Genomic DNA, 18,466 nt, shown 5'->3' on the forward strand with positions numbered 1-18,466 from the left:
TCTGAATTCCACCTTAAAATGCTAACATTCTGAATTCCACCTTAAAAAGGCTAACAAACATTCTGAATTCCACCTTAAAAAGGCTAACAAACATTCTGAATTCCACCTTAAAAAAGCTAACATTCTGAATTCCACCTTAAATATGCTAACATTCTGAATTCCACCTTAAAATGCTAACATTCTGAATTCCACCTTAAAAAGGCTAACATTCTGAATTCCAAAAAGGCTAACATTCTGAATTCCACCTTAAACAAACAAAAGTTTACCTTCCTTCTTTTCTTTCCTTTTTTTTTTTTTTTTTTTGCGGTACGCGGGCCTCTCACTGCTATGGCCGCTCCCGTTGCGGAGCACTGGCTCCGGACGCGCAGGCTCAGCGGCCATGGCTCACGGGCCCAGCCGCTCCGCGGCACGTGGGATCCTCCCGGACCGGGGCGCGAACCCGTGTCCCCTGCAGCGGCAGGCGGACTCTCAACCACTGCGCCACCAGGGAAGCCCTTATCTCTTTCTTAATGTGCTGTTTTGTTTTGTTTTTTGTATTAGAATGGAACTTCCTGAAGAGGTATGCCTCACAGTACGTAATTGTAAAAATGGACCATCACATCCCAAATAACTGTTAGCAGTTCTTTATGACATTTAGACAAGTTTCTACCTCAGGATACACAAGTAAATAAGCTAGCAGATTCTTTGAACAGAAGCTAAGAGAAAAAGGTGGATGATTCTAAAATCCTTGAAAGTGTTTACTTGTTCACCCTCTGGGTGACTATGGGAGGTGATATTGATTTATAATGACTGGTAGAAATGTGATTATGATAGGATCACAATGATGCCTGATAGAGTGAGACCTTGAGTTGCATTCCAAGATCTACTCTTGCATTTTCTCCATTGTAAGACACTAAAAGATGCCTCATAAATTTATTTATACATTATTTTAAGGAGGAGGAACTATTTTATTAAGTGCACACATTAAGAAGTTATTTCACAAAACATCAAAAGGTAAGCATAAAAAAATAATAGAAAGGAGGAAATAGTAGGAATAAATAGGAAATTATGCTGCTGGCACTGGGGGTAGGCAAATAAAAGAGAAAAAGAATAAACAGCTTGACATGCAAAAAGCCAAGAGTCTCTTGATTTCTCAACTTTAAGAAATAGAGGTACAGGGGAGGTGGGTTATTCCATGAAGATTACAGCTATGTTCTCATCAAGTATAAGATGGTCACCTACCTTTGATTATTGAAAATGGTTATGTTACCATTTCCCTGACAAAATGAAATTTTAGGGCATATAATGTAGAAAATTTTTTTTAATTACAAAGGAAACCCACAAATCTGAAAGTCCACTAGCCTAGAAAGTGGGATTAAAAAGAAAAGAGTTGGATTATCAAATCCCACTCACAGAAGCAGTGACTCACAGAATCACAAACTTTACTAACTGTTCTAGGGATGCAGAGAATTGTGAGACACAGGTAAAGCCAGGAGGAGTCTGAGGCCATCACTGCAGCTCCCTCCTTGTCACATTAACATAAACCCAGGCCCAAAGTTAACACGAAAGGTTACTAAGCAGTTGCTCAAACAAGAGTTATTTGGTCACAAACTATCTCCATTTTATACTCTAATAATTACATAACTGACAGTGACATTTTCCTATGGCCCATGATGCATAAATTCATAAATAAGTCTGACGGTTGTCTGCTAAAAGCTGCACATTGATTTAAACTAGTATTAGAAGAGCTAGGATACAAACACATATGTAGAGATCTATGGCTAATTGAAATCACTTAAGACATTGAATGGCTTGACTCCTTCTGGCTCAGATTATTAGCTCCTCTAGAAGTTTTATAACTCACCTACAAATAGACAGTAGGGAGCTACAGCATGAGACTTTATTAACCATGCAGTGAGAAGCATATGTCATTTGAATAGCCATATACAACATGCAGTGTAATTCAGGTTACTCAAATAGCCATGAATTCAAGGTCAATATGTTCCTCTTGCTTTTGGGACTGATTTCAGCTGGATGAACAATTTTTAAAGTACATGAGAAGCACCTTAATAGATTGCTGTTGCAAGACAAGTAGAAGAAATCAAAATCATATTGATTCCACCTCTTAAATAATTTTTAAGTTTACTTCTTTCCACCTGAACTACCACCACTCGAATCTTAAACCTAGAAAAGAAGTTTTAAATGGATACGCTACCGGCAAGAAAAGTCTTTTTAAAATGCAAATCTGATCATGGCACTTATGCTAAAAGATTTTCCATGACTTTCGATTGCTCTTGAGATAGAGTCCAAAATCCTTAACACAGCCAAAAAGGCCTTAGGTAAGGATGGCTGTCTCTCAGTCACCACTTCTGCACTCATTTCATCACTTTCTTAAGCTGCAGACATGTTCATAGAGAGTGTACTTTGCAAAACGCTCATACGCAAAAGAACGACCAATTATACTCTAGCTCTTTCTCTTCTTCTCTGCAGAATTCAGCTTCTCGAAAGGGGGGTCTGAATTGATTGTTTCCACCTCATTCTCATGCCAGCCCTGCCGTCTCAAGTCTGACCTGACCACTCCTTGGTGAATGCACACACCCAGGTAACTGGTGAACTCCGCGTTGTCAAATCCAAGGGACACATATCCATCTCTAACCACTCTTGACCTCTGTGAAGTCTGCCAATACTTACTCCCCAGTTCTCAGAACCCTTCCCTTTCTTTGATTTCTAGAACATCACTGGATTATCTGCTTTCGCCTAGTCCTTAATTATTTGTGTTGATGCAGGTTCTGCCTCTCAGTTCTGTCCCTGAATGAACTTCTACTCCCAGGAATTCACCCACACACTTAATGATCTCCACATCTTTATGTACATCCCTCTCTCAAGTGATACTTGGACCCATGCTTGCAACTATCTATTGTACATTATCACCAAGGTATACCAGAGTAACCTCCATACTGACATGCCCCATGTTGTACCTTCTTCCCTGCAGACTGTCTTCTACACTCTGAAAGCTACTTCAAAAACTGGGCATCCTACTAGACTCATCCTTCCACTCAAATCCCCTAAAAATCCCACCTTCTAAGTCTCTCCATCTGCTCCATCCACTTTTTCAAGAAGAGCTTCCCTAATTGGTATTAAGTAAAAATGTCCCAGGAGAATAAATAAAAAGTGAGTGAGGAAAAAAAACACTCTTTCCCTATGCAGATAAATTTTTTTCTTAATAATCAAATAAATAGACTCTCTCAAGTGTAGTACTTCCCAGAGCTTTAATACTGATATGTACTGTGGCTCTTTAAGAAACATATTCAGGATGCAGCGTTGCTTGTGAGCTAGTGAGACCCTCCTGCTAAGAACACTAATGAAACAGCCCATAGAAATAATATGCAGCAGATCACAGTCTGGGTTTTCTGGTTATTCTTTTTGAGGTCAATTTAACCAGCATTCTTAAAATGGCATCTTAAAGGCTGATAGATGTGTAAGCTCCTGAGTTGTGGGTGCAAGTGGGCAGCCTTACAGCATACATGGGCTCTTAGCCCCCCTTCTCAGGGGAGTATTCAAAAGATGCTGAGTCTTCCTTGCACCTGTGTTAAATTGCAGAGTAATCTCCTGTTCCTTATTTTGATTAATAAATCAAATGAATTCATCAAATATTGATTAAACACCTGTCCTGTTCAAGACACTGTGATAGTTATTAAGGATACCAAGAAGGACAGAATGCAGTTTTGCCCCTCCAGGGCTCAACCTAGGGGGAGACGCATTTGTAAAAACTTTAATTAATGTGACAAAGTGCTATGAAAGAAGTATGTACCAGGTTCTACGGAAGCACAAAGGAAAAAATGGTTTCCTCTTCTTGGAGAGACAAGAGAGGGTGTCAGAGGGGATTTTGAGCTTTATCTTGAATAATTTTTTAACTAGATGCTTTATAGTATCCTCACCAAAAAAAAAACGGGTAGAAAATATTCCTGTTTAATAAATGAGAAAGTGAGTTTATTATGGTTAAATTTGTCTAAGTTCACAAAACTAATAAGTAGAAAAACAAATTTGAATTCTGATTGGTCAGACAAGATTAGAGGCAGAAAAGCAGGGGGTGGGGGGGAATGATATTCCACAGAGAGTTGACAAAAGGCGAGATGTATGAAAAGGTATGGTTCATTGGGGAAACCAAAAGCACTGAGCTATGGTTGAAATGGAACACCAGGTCTATGTATGGTGTGTGTGGGGTGGGGGTGGGGGTGGTTGCTGGGGAGTGTGAAGGGTCTGGGAGTTTTTCCTGCTTGCAAGTTAACAAGCTAGCATGTGACTTGTGAAAACAATTAAATAGAAACCAGTTAGAGTCAGGAGGCCAGAAAAGGGAGTTCTTATGCCCTGACCGCCTCTCTTGTCTCTCCAAGAAAAGGAAATCTGGGCTAAAGCTGAACTGCAAGCCATAGTTGAAGATTTTCCCAAAGTAACCAAAGATCCTCACAGATTTGCTGAGGACTTTAATGTAGTCATTCAAGCTTATCAACCTGGTTTCTCTGACTTATAATAGCTAGTCCATATGCCTGCTGGTGAAGGCCAGGGCCAGCATTGGATGGAAACCACCAATTAGCAAAGACCTGAAAGGTTTCTAGAATTACAATCAGGAAAAAAGCCCCCTAACTTCTTATATGATCAGGCTCAGGTGATCACTAGGCAACCTCAGGGAGCAATTCCTAGGGCTTTTCCAAAGCCTGTTTGACTAGAACAATAGTCAGCCTTGAACACAGAAATCTGATGAACCTGTTCATTAAGATTATGATTGACTTCAGATTGTTTTTAAAGAAAATTCTGGTCTTCCTTCAGATGTTGATTTCACCTGCATAGTTTTTAACTCTATGTTTATTAATGGGCTGAACCAAGACCTTTCCCGTCTGGTGAAAAGGACCAGGATGGAATGGGAAACTGTCCACCCCAGATTCAGTTAATCTGGCACACCAGCTCTCTCACACTCTAGATGAGTCGCCTATAAGGAAGACCACCAAACTTCTTAATCCTCAACTCCAATAAATGAAGGCTCCTAAATGAAACCCAAACCCTCCTAGTTTCTGCTATTATTTGCAAAGAGCCAGGACATTGGGAAAGAGACTATGATAAATGTAAGCACGTTAAGCGCACGCAGCCCTCTATCCAGCCTCTCCAACATCCTCCCAATTCTCAGTGACGGGCTCTGAGTAACTACAGGGGCTCCTCCCAAGCCTCCCTTTTTATTTATTTATTTTTGCGGTACGCGGGCCTCTCACTGTTGTGGCCTCTCCCGTTGCGGAGCACAGGCTCCGGACGTGCAGGCTCAGCGGCCATGGCTCACGGGCCCAGCCGCTCCGGGCATGTGGGATCTTCCCGGACCGGGGCACGAACCCGTGTCCCCTGCAGCGGCAGGCGGACTCTCAACCACTGCGCCACCAGGGGAGCCCGGTTCCTCCTTTTTTTTTTAAGTCAAGCCATAATTTGCTTTTTCCTTTCAATTGGGCCATGAGTCACTTTGGTTACATAGCTTTACCTCTCTGGGTTTAGTGAACACATGATTATCCATAATTTATCATTTAATAAACATTAATAGGCATCTACATTAGCTGTGGATTCTAAGTGCAATAAACCTGCTTATGTATGTATATATATTCATTTAAATTTGTCCAATTACTTTGTTAGAACACTTTCCTATAAATTGGAATTGGTAGGCAAAGGGTATACAAAAGTTAAATTTTGAGTGATATATGCAAAATTCTCCCCGAATGTACAGACAGTCTTCACCAGCCTTCTTTCTCAGTATTTGTAGATGAGAGTGCTCTATTTGCTACAATCACAGGAGCATTAGCTATCAGTATTTTTAATCTTTGACAATGTGATATTCCTAAGAAATTGGTTTTCCTCTCTTACTCGAGTCAATCATTTTCACATATCCTTATTAGTCATTTAATCATTTGAATTTCCTCTTTATGTTCTTTTTTCATTTCCCTTGGAATATTAGTGTCTTTGTCACCAATTTATAAGAGCTCATGCACGATTAAGGATGCTAACCTTTTGGTTGTTGTGTATTACAGATGAAATGACATAGAGTTTTTCCCCCATTTATTTCACTGTGATGTTTATTTTATTTTTTGATTATACAGAAATTACGTATTCAAATAGAATCACTTTTTTGTTCTTTTTGCTGGTTTTTGTTTGTTCGTTTGTTTGTTTTTTAGAGAAAGGCAATGTGAAATCATTGAAGGATTTAACATGAGAAATAAAGATAAAGTTTACTTCATTGGGAATTAATTGGGAAATGAACTGGCAAGGACCAAGAACAGATGTAGGCTGACTGAGTAATCCAGCCGTGAGAAGGCACTAGGTTAAAGCATGGTGGTGGCAGTGGTGGTGGGTAGAGAAATTACGGGGACGTTTGTAAAATAGATTCTGTGACATTTGGCTGTTGATTGAATTAGTGGAGTCAGTGGGGATTAAATTGCTTTTTTATTCTGGGGTGTTATCTATTTAGTCAAATTTCCAACTGAAACCTAAAGAGTTAGCCAGCACCAGTGTTCTTCATAAAAGGGGTGAGGGAAAATGGAAGGAAAGAAACAACTAATTAACAGAAGCATCATCACGAGGTACCCGAATATGAATAGAGAGATCATCATTGATTAGAACTTCTAAAAGCATTTATAACTCAACTCTAGAACAGATTTGTGTTTCTATATATTTTAATTACAAATCAAATGATCTCTGAAAGCTATGGGTTTAAATATCTGAAGTATGTAAAGTTTTGTCATACAGGAAGGATCTTGAAAGGAAATAAATTGGTATCTCAAATAGAATTATTTAATAAAATTTTTTATAAAGGGCAAGGTATAGGAAAACTATAAAGGATACTGCAGTATTCCCTGGCTAATAACTGTGGAGAAGGGGCTGTTACTACCTCAGACGAGACAAGAGGAGAAAGTAGCTACCAGAATCCAGAGAAGAGAAGTGAGGTCGCTTGAGAGGAGCTGTGTGCTTAGGTAAAGGGACTTAGGCAGGCTGCCGGGACCCCACAAGGTGAGACCTGGAATGCACCACACTCCACTTGCCCAGGCTTCTTCTCCAGCCACTGCTTCCCAAGGGCTGCCAGAGGCAAGAATGCCTTTGATGTAGTCCAGGGACAGAGCAGGATGGAGAGTCCATCTAAAGGGGCAAGCAGAGACTCACCAGCATGCTCCACTTCTGTGCCTTTCTTATGGAAAAAATGTTCTCATCTGCAATGCAGAAGACACACGAGAAGACCCAGCAGCACTGTGACGTGCAAGAACGTGATAAAACGCAGTAGAAAATTAACCCCTACTCCCCCAATGACGTCAATCACGAGCTGCAGAGCCTCTCCCTGCTTGCATTTGATCAGCATGTTTCCAGGCAAAGTACCTCCCTCTTGATCTTAATAGAATTAATTTAAATGACATTATTTCACAAAAGACCAGTCTTTAGATCTTAAACTACATAATATGAATAAACAAATTTGATTTTACCTTAGAATTAAACTATAAACAATTAAGTAACTTATTAACTAAAATAAAGAGTGAAAGGATGGACTAAGTTTCTGTGAGTAGAGGATCAATACTTTGAGAGTGAGTGATGGGAGAAAATTATTTGAAAGTTTAGAAGTTTATTAGCATAAGGAAAAAGGATCTCTACTTTGCCTGCTCTTTGATCTCATATAAAGAATTTTTTAAATGTATCTTAGAATTACATTTCTAGTATTGACAGAATTAACTATATTACTATGGATTATATTATTGTTTACAAAGCTTTTACACCATACCATGTGGTCCTCATAAACCACTGAAAGGGAAAAGGAACAGCCTACATACTATCCCTGTGAAGAAAGAAAAACATTTTCTGAGAGGTTGAGTTATCTGCTGAAGGTCACATAGCTAATAAGTGATGTAGTCAAGACCAAGCTATTTCAGAATGAAATTCATTGGTATTCACTAAAATATGTGACCATAATATGGGACAAAGTATAAGTTAAAATGTCTCATTTCCCATTTATTTATCCCATGACAACTTTTCAATGCTCTGTCATACTTACCACTTTTCCTTGTTTTCTATGTAAGATATGTCCAAAGATAAACTAAATATTAAATATTTAACAACTTCAAGCTTATCTGTGACCCTAAACTTAGAAAGGTAAAAAGCAACATTTAGTTTTGTTTTGCAGCTAAAGCTCTTAACTCTTCAAATCCAGACCCACATATCTTCACCTGATAAATAAAGAGGACTCTGAAGAACTCGTGGATTCCTCAGCTTTTTGACTCTTTCAATGTTATTCCTCTTTCCTTTACCTTTTAAGTTAATCAAAAAATCTTTTTTTAAAAAATGACTTTTACACCCCAGAGTAAAATGTATTCCAAGCCCGGTGAAGAGAAGACTATTAATCTCTTCACTTTATTGACCTACTTCAGTTTCAGCTCATTAAACACAGACATTTTCAATGATCAAAAGAAAAGGAACCAAACGTAACTTGGTATAACCTTACCAAATAAGAGAGTTGTTCAAAAAGCAAATAAATCTGAACGGGTAATTTAATACTGACAGTCTTCCATTTAAAGAGTATATATGCTATGAACAAGGACATGCAGAAATAATTTCTACGTTCATTTGATCAGTGAAGTCACACTCTTGATATGCTTTTTATCCAACTCTCTTCTCAGTTCTTAGCCTCTCCCAAAATGAATACTATACTGAAGGAATTATGAACTAATGTTCCTTGAAACTATAAGACAAGGAAAAACAAAAGACTATGAGCTCTAAAAAGATAGCTGCCAAAGATTATTTCATTATATTGCCATACAGAATTATAAAAACTAAAGTAAATCTAATTATCGGAGCACAGGAGAGGAAAACCAGTAATTCAAACCTATTATCCTAAAAAGAATAATAAGCAATTTAAATTAGGAAACAAGAAATGTTCACTAGCTTTTAAATATGACTGTATTTGAAAGATATTTAAGTTACTAGCTGAACCATACCAGAATATGCATGTCTCATTAGCACTGACTTAAGTAATCCTTTACTTAGGTAAAACTTCCTAAAACCAATTCTAAGATATCCTAAAAAAATAACCAATCACAATTCACACAGGAAGAAAAAGCTTTTTCTAAGATATCACTGAAAAGAAGTCTTAAAGGCTAGGTGAGTAGTTCTAAAATTGGAATTGTTGTAAATACTTTAGAGACAAATTGTACCTGCTACCATATATCATGTTTTGTGATTTAACAGCAGTTATTTTCTTGCTTCCTCTGAAAGACTGTGGCCTCTCTACTTGGTCACATGGAATCTAGACCCCAAGTCAGTGTTCTTTAACAAACAATCTTCCCAGCTCAGGAACAATTCCATAGCTAAGTGATTTGTACTTTTTCCCAACATGGAATTAATCAGGGTAGGAGATGGAAAAACCAAATCATCTTCCAGTTCCTTACTATTAATTTTCTCACGGAAAGAAACAATTTTGCAAAACATATATTCAGATAAAACACAAACCGACCAACCCACAGCCAGTTGTAAATTATAGTTGGTCACCTTTATTTTTCTCCATTCTTCCAATAATAGATCAATTAATGTTCTAAGGCAGATCAGTCACACAGTCTACATGGTGATAACAACTGCAAATGAATCCTTAAATGTTAAATAATCTTCCTTCCCTTGCAAGACATTTGAGGAAACTTTCTTTCAGATGTTGGTTTGGCAATTAATTTACTCCATTTCAAAAATGTTAGCTAAGATAGATAAAAATTTCTTTAAATTTAAACTCAAAAGCATTAGGTCACTTTATAAAATTTGTGGCAGTTACATAAGAAGATATTAACTCCACATAAACAATTTATTCAACAACACGACTAAGCCCAGATCAGAATATATTTTTTAAAACTTCACCATCTACATTTCTCATTCTATTAATATCAGGCGTAAAAAAACATAATTAAACACAATAAATTGAGCCTGTTGGGTAACTACGAATATAAGATTAATTCTAAACATCAAAATTGATTTATTAAGTTTGGCCTAATCACAGAACAAAAAGATAAATCAATCACAGTTCCTGCTCTCAAGTAGCCTACAGTCTAGCAGAAGGAAAGAAACACATTTAAAATCAGTATTGCTACTTTTGAGTCCCAACCTTATATTAGAAATAACTAAATACTGATCTGTATGTGGTGAGGATTTCAGGGCTGGTCAAAGAAAAGACAGGACCTCATGATGGCAGTAGTATGCAATGAGCTTTAGTTGGGTGCCACTTTGACAGGTTGCATGAGAGGGGATGTCCCTCACAGCAGGAGACCTGCTGAGACATTGGTGCAGGACCACCACCCAGAAGAGGAAGGAAACAAGGGAAATCCCAGGAGAGAGGTGTATTGGAGAGGGGGCCCCCATGTCTAGGTGATATTTCTTAGCAGCAAGATGGGAAGTCTCTGAGTCAAAGAGCTTCAAAGGGCAGCAGTAACTTGGGGTCTTTTACTGCACCAGAGTTTATTTTATCTGTATGGCTAGCAGATAAGTTCAGCTTTGTGGGGTTTGCAAAGCAGGCAGTCTCTAAACGACTAAAAATATGTTTACTTGAGCTATATTTAAAGCAATTGGAACTGTAAAAATTTGAGTTTGGCACCAGTGGGCTTTGGGCTAATGGTCCCAACCAGCTGTGAAGAAGTAAAAGACATAGGGGCCAATTTTTAACTCATTTTTATAACACCATAAAACATAAAAAAAAATCACTGTATCAACAGAATCTTGGGTGTTCAATACCTGTGGACTGACTTCTAAAGTTTAACTTAAGAATCAGAGAGGTTCAAAAGGTGAAATAAGAGGCTCCTTGAAGCTTTACTAAAGTATTCAACGGACATTTCAACTCCTATTTTGTGTCAGCCGCTGTTCTGGGCACCAGATATTCTACAGTGAACAAGGTACACAGCTGGACTGGCTACATAATTTGCAGGGCCCAGTGCAAAAAGGAAGCACAGGACCCTTTTTCAAACTTCAAGATGGTAACAGCAGGACATTAAACCAAGCATAGGGCCCTTCTGAGTGTGGGACCCTGTGTGACTGTATACGTTCCATATCCATGAAACCGGTCTCGGTAGACATGTTCTCTATCCTCAACATGCACGCAATCTAGTGGTGAAAAATCAACAGTAAAAAGAAAAGAAATACGGCACCATGAAAAGTGCCATGAAAGAAACAGCGGGGAACAGAGTTCAGTGAACCTTGAGAAAGGCTTCTCTGAGGAGCTGACATCTAAGCTGAGACCTGAGGCTTGCAAGCCAGCCAGCTATATAATGTGTGTATGTGAAGGACCCATAGGTTGGACATTTATACTAGTGGCTCTCAGTCAGGACGATTTTGCCTCTCCTGGGTCATTTGGCAATGTCTAGAGACATCTTCTGTTGTCAGAACTGGGGGTGAGGAAAGGCGTTGCTACTGGCATCCAGGGGGCTAAAGGTCAGGGAAGCTTCTAAACACCTTACAATACACAGGACAGCACTCGCAGCCCCTGCCAACAACAAAGAATTCTCCAGCCCCACAGGTCAGTGGTGCTGACACTGAAAAACCCTGAAGCGGAGTGAATGTAGATAAGGCGATCACAGAGCTGTGAGTGGGGTGAGAGTTTGGCACATTTGCCTTTCATGTCCTTAGCCATGTGACTTTATGGTAGCAAATATTAGAAACCTATATTTCCAACAACAGTAGAGAATTCAATGAATGGTACAGTGATTCAGTAGAATCTTAGTCACTAAAAAAATACATATTTAGAAGGATGTTTATGATTGGAAAAGGCATGTTACAAAGAAAGAAAAAGTGATTCTACATTCTTTCAAAAAATATTTATGTGCTGAGCAGAGGACTGATGAGGGTGTTGAAAAGATAATTCAAAGGGTTATTGGTAGTTATTTCTGGATGGTAAAATTATTTTTGCTTTCTTTGTACTTTTCAGTATTTTAAATTTTCAAGAGAAGTGTAGACTCTCATAAAAATCATGAAAGTACAAAATCTCATTTTCTTTCTGAAAAAGTGTATTATACATTCAACTTACATGGCAGCCATATGTGAACCTGATAAGGCTAATCAAAAACTGTGATATTTGTTGTGATTCACAGAAGAATGACTAATCATTCTAGGATGATTTTAGCAGTACCACTGGTAAAATCTGAAATTTCTAAAGCTGAAAAGTAGAAGTATTGAGGGCACAATTGGTGGTGTCTTGTCTTCTAAAGGTCAGGCTTTTGTAAAAGAAAGGCAGATATGGAAAATGGCTACTCTCTATTAAAATGAATCGCTCTTGTTAGTTAACGGAGTAGATAGGGTACCACGTTCACAATCTATTTCAACAAAGTATATGAATGAAGTCTCTCATGACTCCATTTTAACAAAATGAATTTGTGGTTTCTTGAACAGTTATATCAAGAGGCCATTGATTTATAAGTCATGTCTGTTTACAGGCAGTATCTGGTTGTTGAAATGTTACTCTTGGTCTTATACCAATTAATGATAAAAGAAATGTTATAGACCAGGAAGGTGTTCTTATCAGACAAGCCAAATTCCATATTCTAGAAAGTCCTAGCAAGCTGGAAACATGGTTGGGGGAAGTATAAAATAATTATAAAATGCTATTCTTAAGTTTCCTAAATTGCACCCCTCCTTAAAGCCGATTATACAAATACAGGATGTTGGACACTTGGCAAAAAGGAACTTAAATTTGGGGATGGAGAGAGGACAGGGACACACACACATTTACATTTGTTAGTAAACTGACTATGAGGGAATAGGATGTGATTTGTACAATTCGGGCCCTGATGGAGAGTCATACTCTATAGCCCCAAAGTAGAAAATCATACTCGCTTCCCCATTATGAAGCTTCACTAAAAGCCTGGATAAAAATGAAACACATCATTTTCTTAGACATCGAAGCACACGCCAGATTTTCCAGAGGAGAAAGTGACAAGTTTCCCTGACACTGGAACTAGGGCTTGATGTTTACAACTCAACAGAGACAACATGCTCAGAATAAGAAAACAAGGATGAGACAAAGCCACTTGAGACCTGTGATGCAGCAGGATAGCCACGAGGACACTCTACAACCACAAAAGTAACTAAACATCCCCCTCTTTTGATCAGCAAGAGTGACTACTGCTTCTTCATTAAAGAAAACTAGCCCCATCTTAATCTTCCTGACACCTAAGTAAGTTATGAAGATGCTCAGTTCCTGAATTGCCCTGCTTCCTTAAACCCTTGTAATCACCCAGCACAAAGCCAAATCCTATAAAAAGCCCCTTTCAACCGCCTCTAACCAAGGCACCCACAGTTCCTGAGCTGTGCGATCTCCCTTGCTGCAGAAAATAAGACCTAGTTTGTTTGACTATCATCCTGTTTCTGGTGGTTCCTGGCTGGTGGACTTCAACCCAAGACAATCCCGTTATTACTAATCTACCCAACATCAGCCCGTGGGTCCCTTTTATGGTTTTGGATCACCATAACCATGCTGCCCAAGCAGCAAAAGGGGTTAGTTCATGAGAAACAAGAGTCCCAAATTGAGATTACTGTCGATGAGTGACTATGGCCACCAGCCATCAAATGATGTGACTCCCTAAGGCATCTCCTGCACCTCCCTGAATACAGACAGCAGGATGGTGGTAGAACCAGTGGCTATGGGTGCTGCAGCTAGCAGTGGTGCAGTGCAGCTTGGTTTCTTTCTTAGAGTTCCCCTTAGTCCACAAAAAAACAGAATATTCACCATAACCTAAGAAATACCATTTCAGATGGGTTTCTTTGATTTTCCATTAGTTCATGAAAAGAAACAAAATGTTCACCATGACCTAATAAGTATCATTTTAGATAGAAACATATTTCCCAATTTTAAAAACAATCATCTGTGACTTTTAAAAAACTAGTTATTATAAAACACATTCTGATTTATAGAGATCCAAAACTAAAATTTCACCCTTAAAGGTCAAGTTCAGCTACAATCAAGACACTAAATAAAAAACTGTAATAACAGCAACACATTTTTTGAGCACTTACTATGTACCTAGATTTGTGCTATCTTACATACATGTATTATTGCATTTCATCTATGCAACATGCCTTTGAGAACTAACATCCCCATTTTACAGATGAGAAAATGGAGGTTCAAAGAGGACAACTGATTAACCTCAGTCACACAGTTACAGGTGCCAGGACCAGGTTTTGAACCCAAATGTCTATAATTCCAAACTCCAAGGTCACCAAGTAGATTGTTTCTCTTGGGTATCAGTATAAAACAACACTGCCCTTGAAGCCAATATAAGACTGGATTATAATGAAAGCAGTTTAAAAAAACACAAAAGAGCTATAGCGCACTACTTAAAGTGTCCTATGGTATTAGAATTTAACTTTGCCACATCAAGTTTATTTTTATTATACTATTTACAGCCAAAGCTACCAAGAAAAAGTTATCTTTCACACGCTACTCTCTGTATCAAGCAACATCCACATTTTAAAAACTAGTTGGTATATAAAATCTGAAGGTAGCCTTGGATTTTTATAAGCTTCTCCTTTCTGAATTAGCTTCTTTAAAAAAAAAAAGGAAATAATGCATGTGTGAACAATGCCTGTGTGAAGAGAATTTCAATGGAAAGCATTATCCCTTCTCCCCAATAAAAAAAAATAAAAATAAAAGGACCTTTTAAAAGACATTTTCACTAACAGTTCTTTTCTGGATGAAATAAACAAGAGCAAAGGGCACCTTGACTACTACCTAGGAAATAAAATCAGAACACAGGGAAATCTGTAATTCTAATCACATTTACACCTTCTCTCCTTTTTTACATTTCTCATCCAAACATCCTTAGGAGCTCAATAGGCTTAAAAGAATTGGAGCAGGGTAGAGAACAAAGGTGAGGGGAATCTGAGAAACAGCTTAAATGGCTGTTCTCACCATTTTAGTAATTTCGTATTGGGTAACATAGTTTTCAGAAGATGTAAAAGTCACAAATATAGAATGAAACTGTAAAAAGTTATTCTACCTGCTTATATTTTAAAAGTGGCATTTTGGCTAGGCATCTCAGGAATTAACTACTTGTGGACAAGAAATGCAAGAAAGCACTAAAAAAAATTAACTTTCAAGGAAAACAAATATCAAATTTAAATGTATTAGCTTTAGTCAATGAAAGCCTATGTGCTAAATACATACACCTGCTAAAAAGAATATTAATATTTGTATTCTTATGTGAGAATGACTACTTAGATATTAACTATGTTCTCTCTTGAGACTGAGGATAATTTTAGAAAATAAGATTCAACTACTATACTCAATCAAGCTAAATATTATAGATCTCATATAAATACAAAAATAAAGAAAAGCATTTATGAACCATGTGGTATGTGTGGTTTACTCAAATGGGAAGTGAAAGTTTTTTTAGTGGAAAGAAAAGAGACGTCAATGTTAAAAGAAACAGTTTAATATTCATTTAATTATTCAAATAAAAAATGACCAACAATAGAGGAATGATAAAAATTCAGAATTATATCAAATTCAGATGTGAGTGCCTGTTAAAAGAAACAGTTTAATATTCAGTTAATTATTCAAATAAAAAAATGACCAACAATAGAGAAACAATAAAAAGTCAGAATTATATCAAATTCAGATGTAAGTGCCTGTTATTGGGTGATTCTGATTCAGAATAATACTTTCACGTGACTTTTTCTTAATGCAAATATCAAAAGAATTCAGCACTTCTTTTCACCAGCACCACTGATGTCCCTAAGAGTGCAGCCCTGCATGGCCCCTTGAGTAGGTGCTGCTAGGATTCCTCCATTGCCCTTAAGCCACAGATAAAGAAAGGTACTAGCAATGGGGAAACAATCCAGAATGCCTTAGAAAAGAAGATGCCTGCCATCCTGGCTCTTTTTTGTGCGTCATGTATATCAAACACAAATAAGTGCAACCATTTCCATCTCTGTAGGACAGAGTTTCAGTTTCAGTAAAATGTTATGCCAGTGACTGATAACGCTGCAAAGTTCCTCTTCAAAAGAGATGAAACACACACAAGGTTCTAGAAATGTAATACCTTCTAGTCACTGTATTATGTTTAGCAGGTACCAGATATACTGAGATATGAGATGGGTGGTGAAATCAAGGCCTTACTGTCAACATTTACTGAACATATCAGCCAAAATTATGGGATCTGGGGGGCAAAATCTATGGTTCAGGTGAGGATTTCACAGCTCAATGCCCTCACCAAGTCCCCTGCCCCAACACACACACTCACTTTAGTTGCATTAGCTACTGACAAGTGTGGGTTTTTTTTTTTAAATGAAACGAATGCACCGAAATAAGAACAGGTTTACAAGGGGGTGGTATCGTTTGAGAACAGAACTGCCCTCAGCTGAGAATATCCAACTATGTTGTTTCAAGTAGTATAGAAAAAGTGCCTAGTACCGAATAGGTGTTCAAATAAATATTTGTGTGTTTGTTTATAAGACTAGTCTTGTAAACTAAAATAGTTTCTGCGGGCTCAAATGGCCAGATTTTCCTTGTGGGATGACTCCAGAACTGAGTTGACAACCAGCAAAGAAATCAAGCGAAAGAGCCACAGCTCCATAGTGCTACGAGCAAGCCCCCTCACCATACAAACTCAGAGGACAGATTTTAGACCCAAGCATCCTCCACAAGTTCTTCGTCCAACCAATAAGCTCACAGCATTTGTCAGTGTGTTGGCCTCGTAATTAGGTGCATTGCTCCAGTAAGATCGATCTTAGCTCCAGACACCTGCTGTCGCGTTTGACAACTAAGACCTATTCTTCCAGACCGAATGTAAACTGGAAATCCCGCCCGCAGAAGGAAATTTGCGCGGAGGGGGCAAGGAGCACAGGGTAAAGGTGCAGGCACACGCGCTTACGAGAAGCAGAATCGACGCTTGCCACACTTACTGTATTCTTTCCCTTTCAATCTCTGGAAGATCTCATCCATGTCAAGTGGTTCCCCCATGCATTCTGTTTGATCGCCTGTTGCCGGCACATCTTTCAGGCGTTGCATCTACCCAGTGGCTCCGAGAGACACACTGGTAGTTTAGGTTCCTGCAAGGTGGGCTTGATGCCCAGGCGCGGAGGGGCAGCTAAGGGTCACACCAGGGAGGGCGAGTCTTAATGACAGAGGGGACCGGCCGCCCTTGTCACCGCCCCATTCTCCAGCAAAGGAGGATAAGGCAGCTTTGTGTTTTTACTATCAAACTTACAGCAACCAGCCCAACTCCGTCCACCGTACGAGAAAGCAGCTAACCGAGGCCCCCCGGCAGGGCACTGGGGAAGTTCCCACGCGGAACAGAAACGCGGTCAGGCCGCGCTGTCCCCCGCTGGCAGGTTTACCGGCCCGTTCCAGCGCATCCGCCGAGACTAAGGGAGCCGGGCGGGAAGCAAACGCCCAGAGCTCGGCTCAGCCGCAGGCGGAGTCAGGGAGTCCCCGGAGCTGCGCTGCGCTCGGGATGTTCACGCCGCGCTTCCCCAGAGGCCTCCCCAGGATTCGCCCTGCGCGGCCCGAGGGCCTCAAAGGTCATCTTCCCACGAAGGGCCATTCAGACAACCTGGGGAGCGCAGGGCCGGCGCCCCGGACGCCCCAGCCCGCGCCCAGACGCACAGCTCCGCGCCGACAGTCCGCGCCTTACCTGCCCGCGGCGAATCCTGCAGCCCCTTGACAGGTCCCACCAGGCGCCACTGGAAAAGTTTCCTAACTTCTTCGCAGCTCTGCAAGCCCTCGCTTCGGGTAGACCCAACGAGAGCCAGAAGGAGGAGACAGTGACAGCCCACGCGCCAGGTCTGTGCGTCCATCATCGGTGTCCTGGTCACTCCTTCCCCCGCCGTGGACCCCACTCTCCCCGCGCGCCTTGCGCTGCAGGCGCTGGAAAAGGCTCGGTGGTCGAGGTTCCCAAGAGGTGCTATCTGTCGGTGGGCTGGGACGCCGGCTTCACCTGCGGGCACTTGGCTGTCTCCGGAGGTGCCCCAAGGCTGAGACACCGGAGTTCTCAGTCAGAGCGCCGCCAGGTCTCCCTCTCCAGCGGGGCGAGATGGCGCCGCGCGAGCGAGGAAACGGCTGGAGTCGCACGGAGCCCGAGAGTATCTGGCTCGGGGCACCGCCGCGGTAGCCGAGGGCTCGGCTGGAAGCGGCCGACCTGGGACGCTCAGCCAGTCTAGCTCCGCGGACAGGCCCCGCCCCCGCCCCGTGGTCAGGCCGCGCCCCCCGCGTGCCGCCCGGGGCCTCCCTCACCCGTGGAGCCTGTCAACGGTGGTCCACGCTGGAGAGACAGCCGAGCGGCGCTGCGTGGAGCCAGGAAATAACTAAAACGGAACCCGACCTCGCTCTCCCCAATCCATTCCGGGGAACTGCAGTCTGAGGAAAAGAAGAGCGAATGTACGAAGAGGCTCAGAGAAGACGCGATGAGAAACACCAACTGGGAATACTTCCATATAAATACTTCCGTATAAATCA

At 40.4% G+C, this 18,466-nt stretch overlaps 1 protein-coding gene across 1 annotated transcript in view; it reads right to left on the minus strand.

Moving 5' to 3' along the window:
- GPC5 (glypican 5) overlaps positions 1–17,958 on the minus strand; it is a 1,347,921-nt gene extending 1,329,963 nt beyond the window's left edge. The window contains exon 1 of the mRNA XM_029210190.1: positions 17,646–17,958. Within this exon, the coding sequence (XP_029066023.1) occupies positions 17,646–17,811 (166 nt within the window). The 5' untranslated portion in view covers positions 17,812–17,958. The remainder of the gene's footprint in view (positions 1–17,645) is intronic.
- Between the last annotated feature and the right edge of the window lie 508 nt (positions 17,959–18,466).

Source organism: Monodon monoceros, unplaced genomic scaffold (genome assembly GCF_005190385.1).
Source record: "Monodon monoceros isolate NGI ecotype Baffin Bay Population unplaced genomic scaffold, NGI_Narwhal_1 Super_Scaffold_8, whole genome shotgun sequence".
In the NCBI taxonomy this organism is placed as follows: domain Eukaryota; kingdom Metazoa; phylum Chordata; class Mammalia; order Artiodactyla; family Monodontidae; genus Monodon; species Monodon monoceros.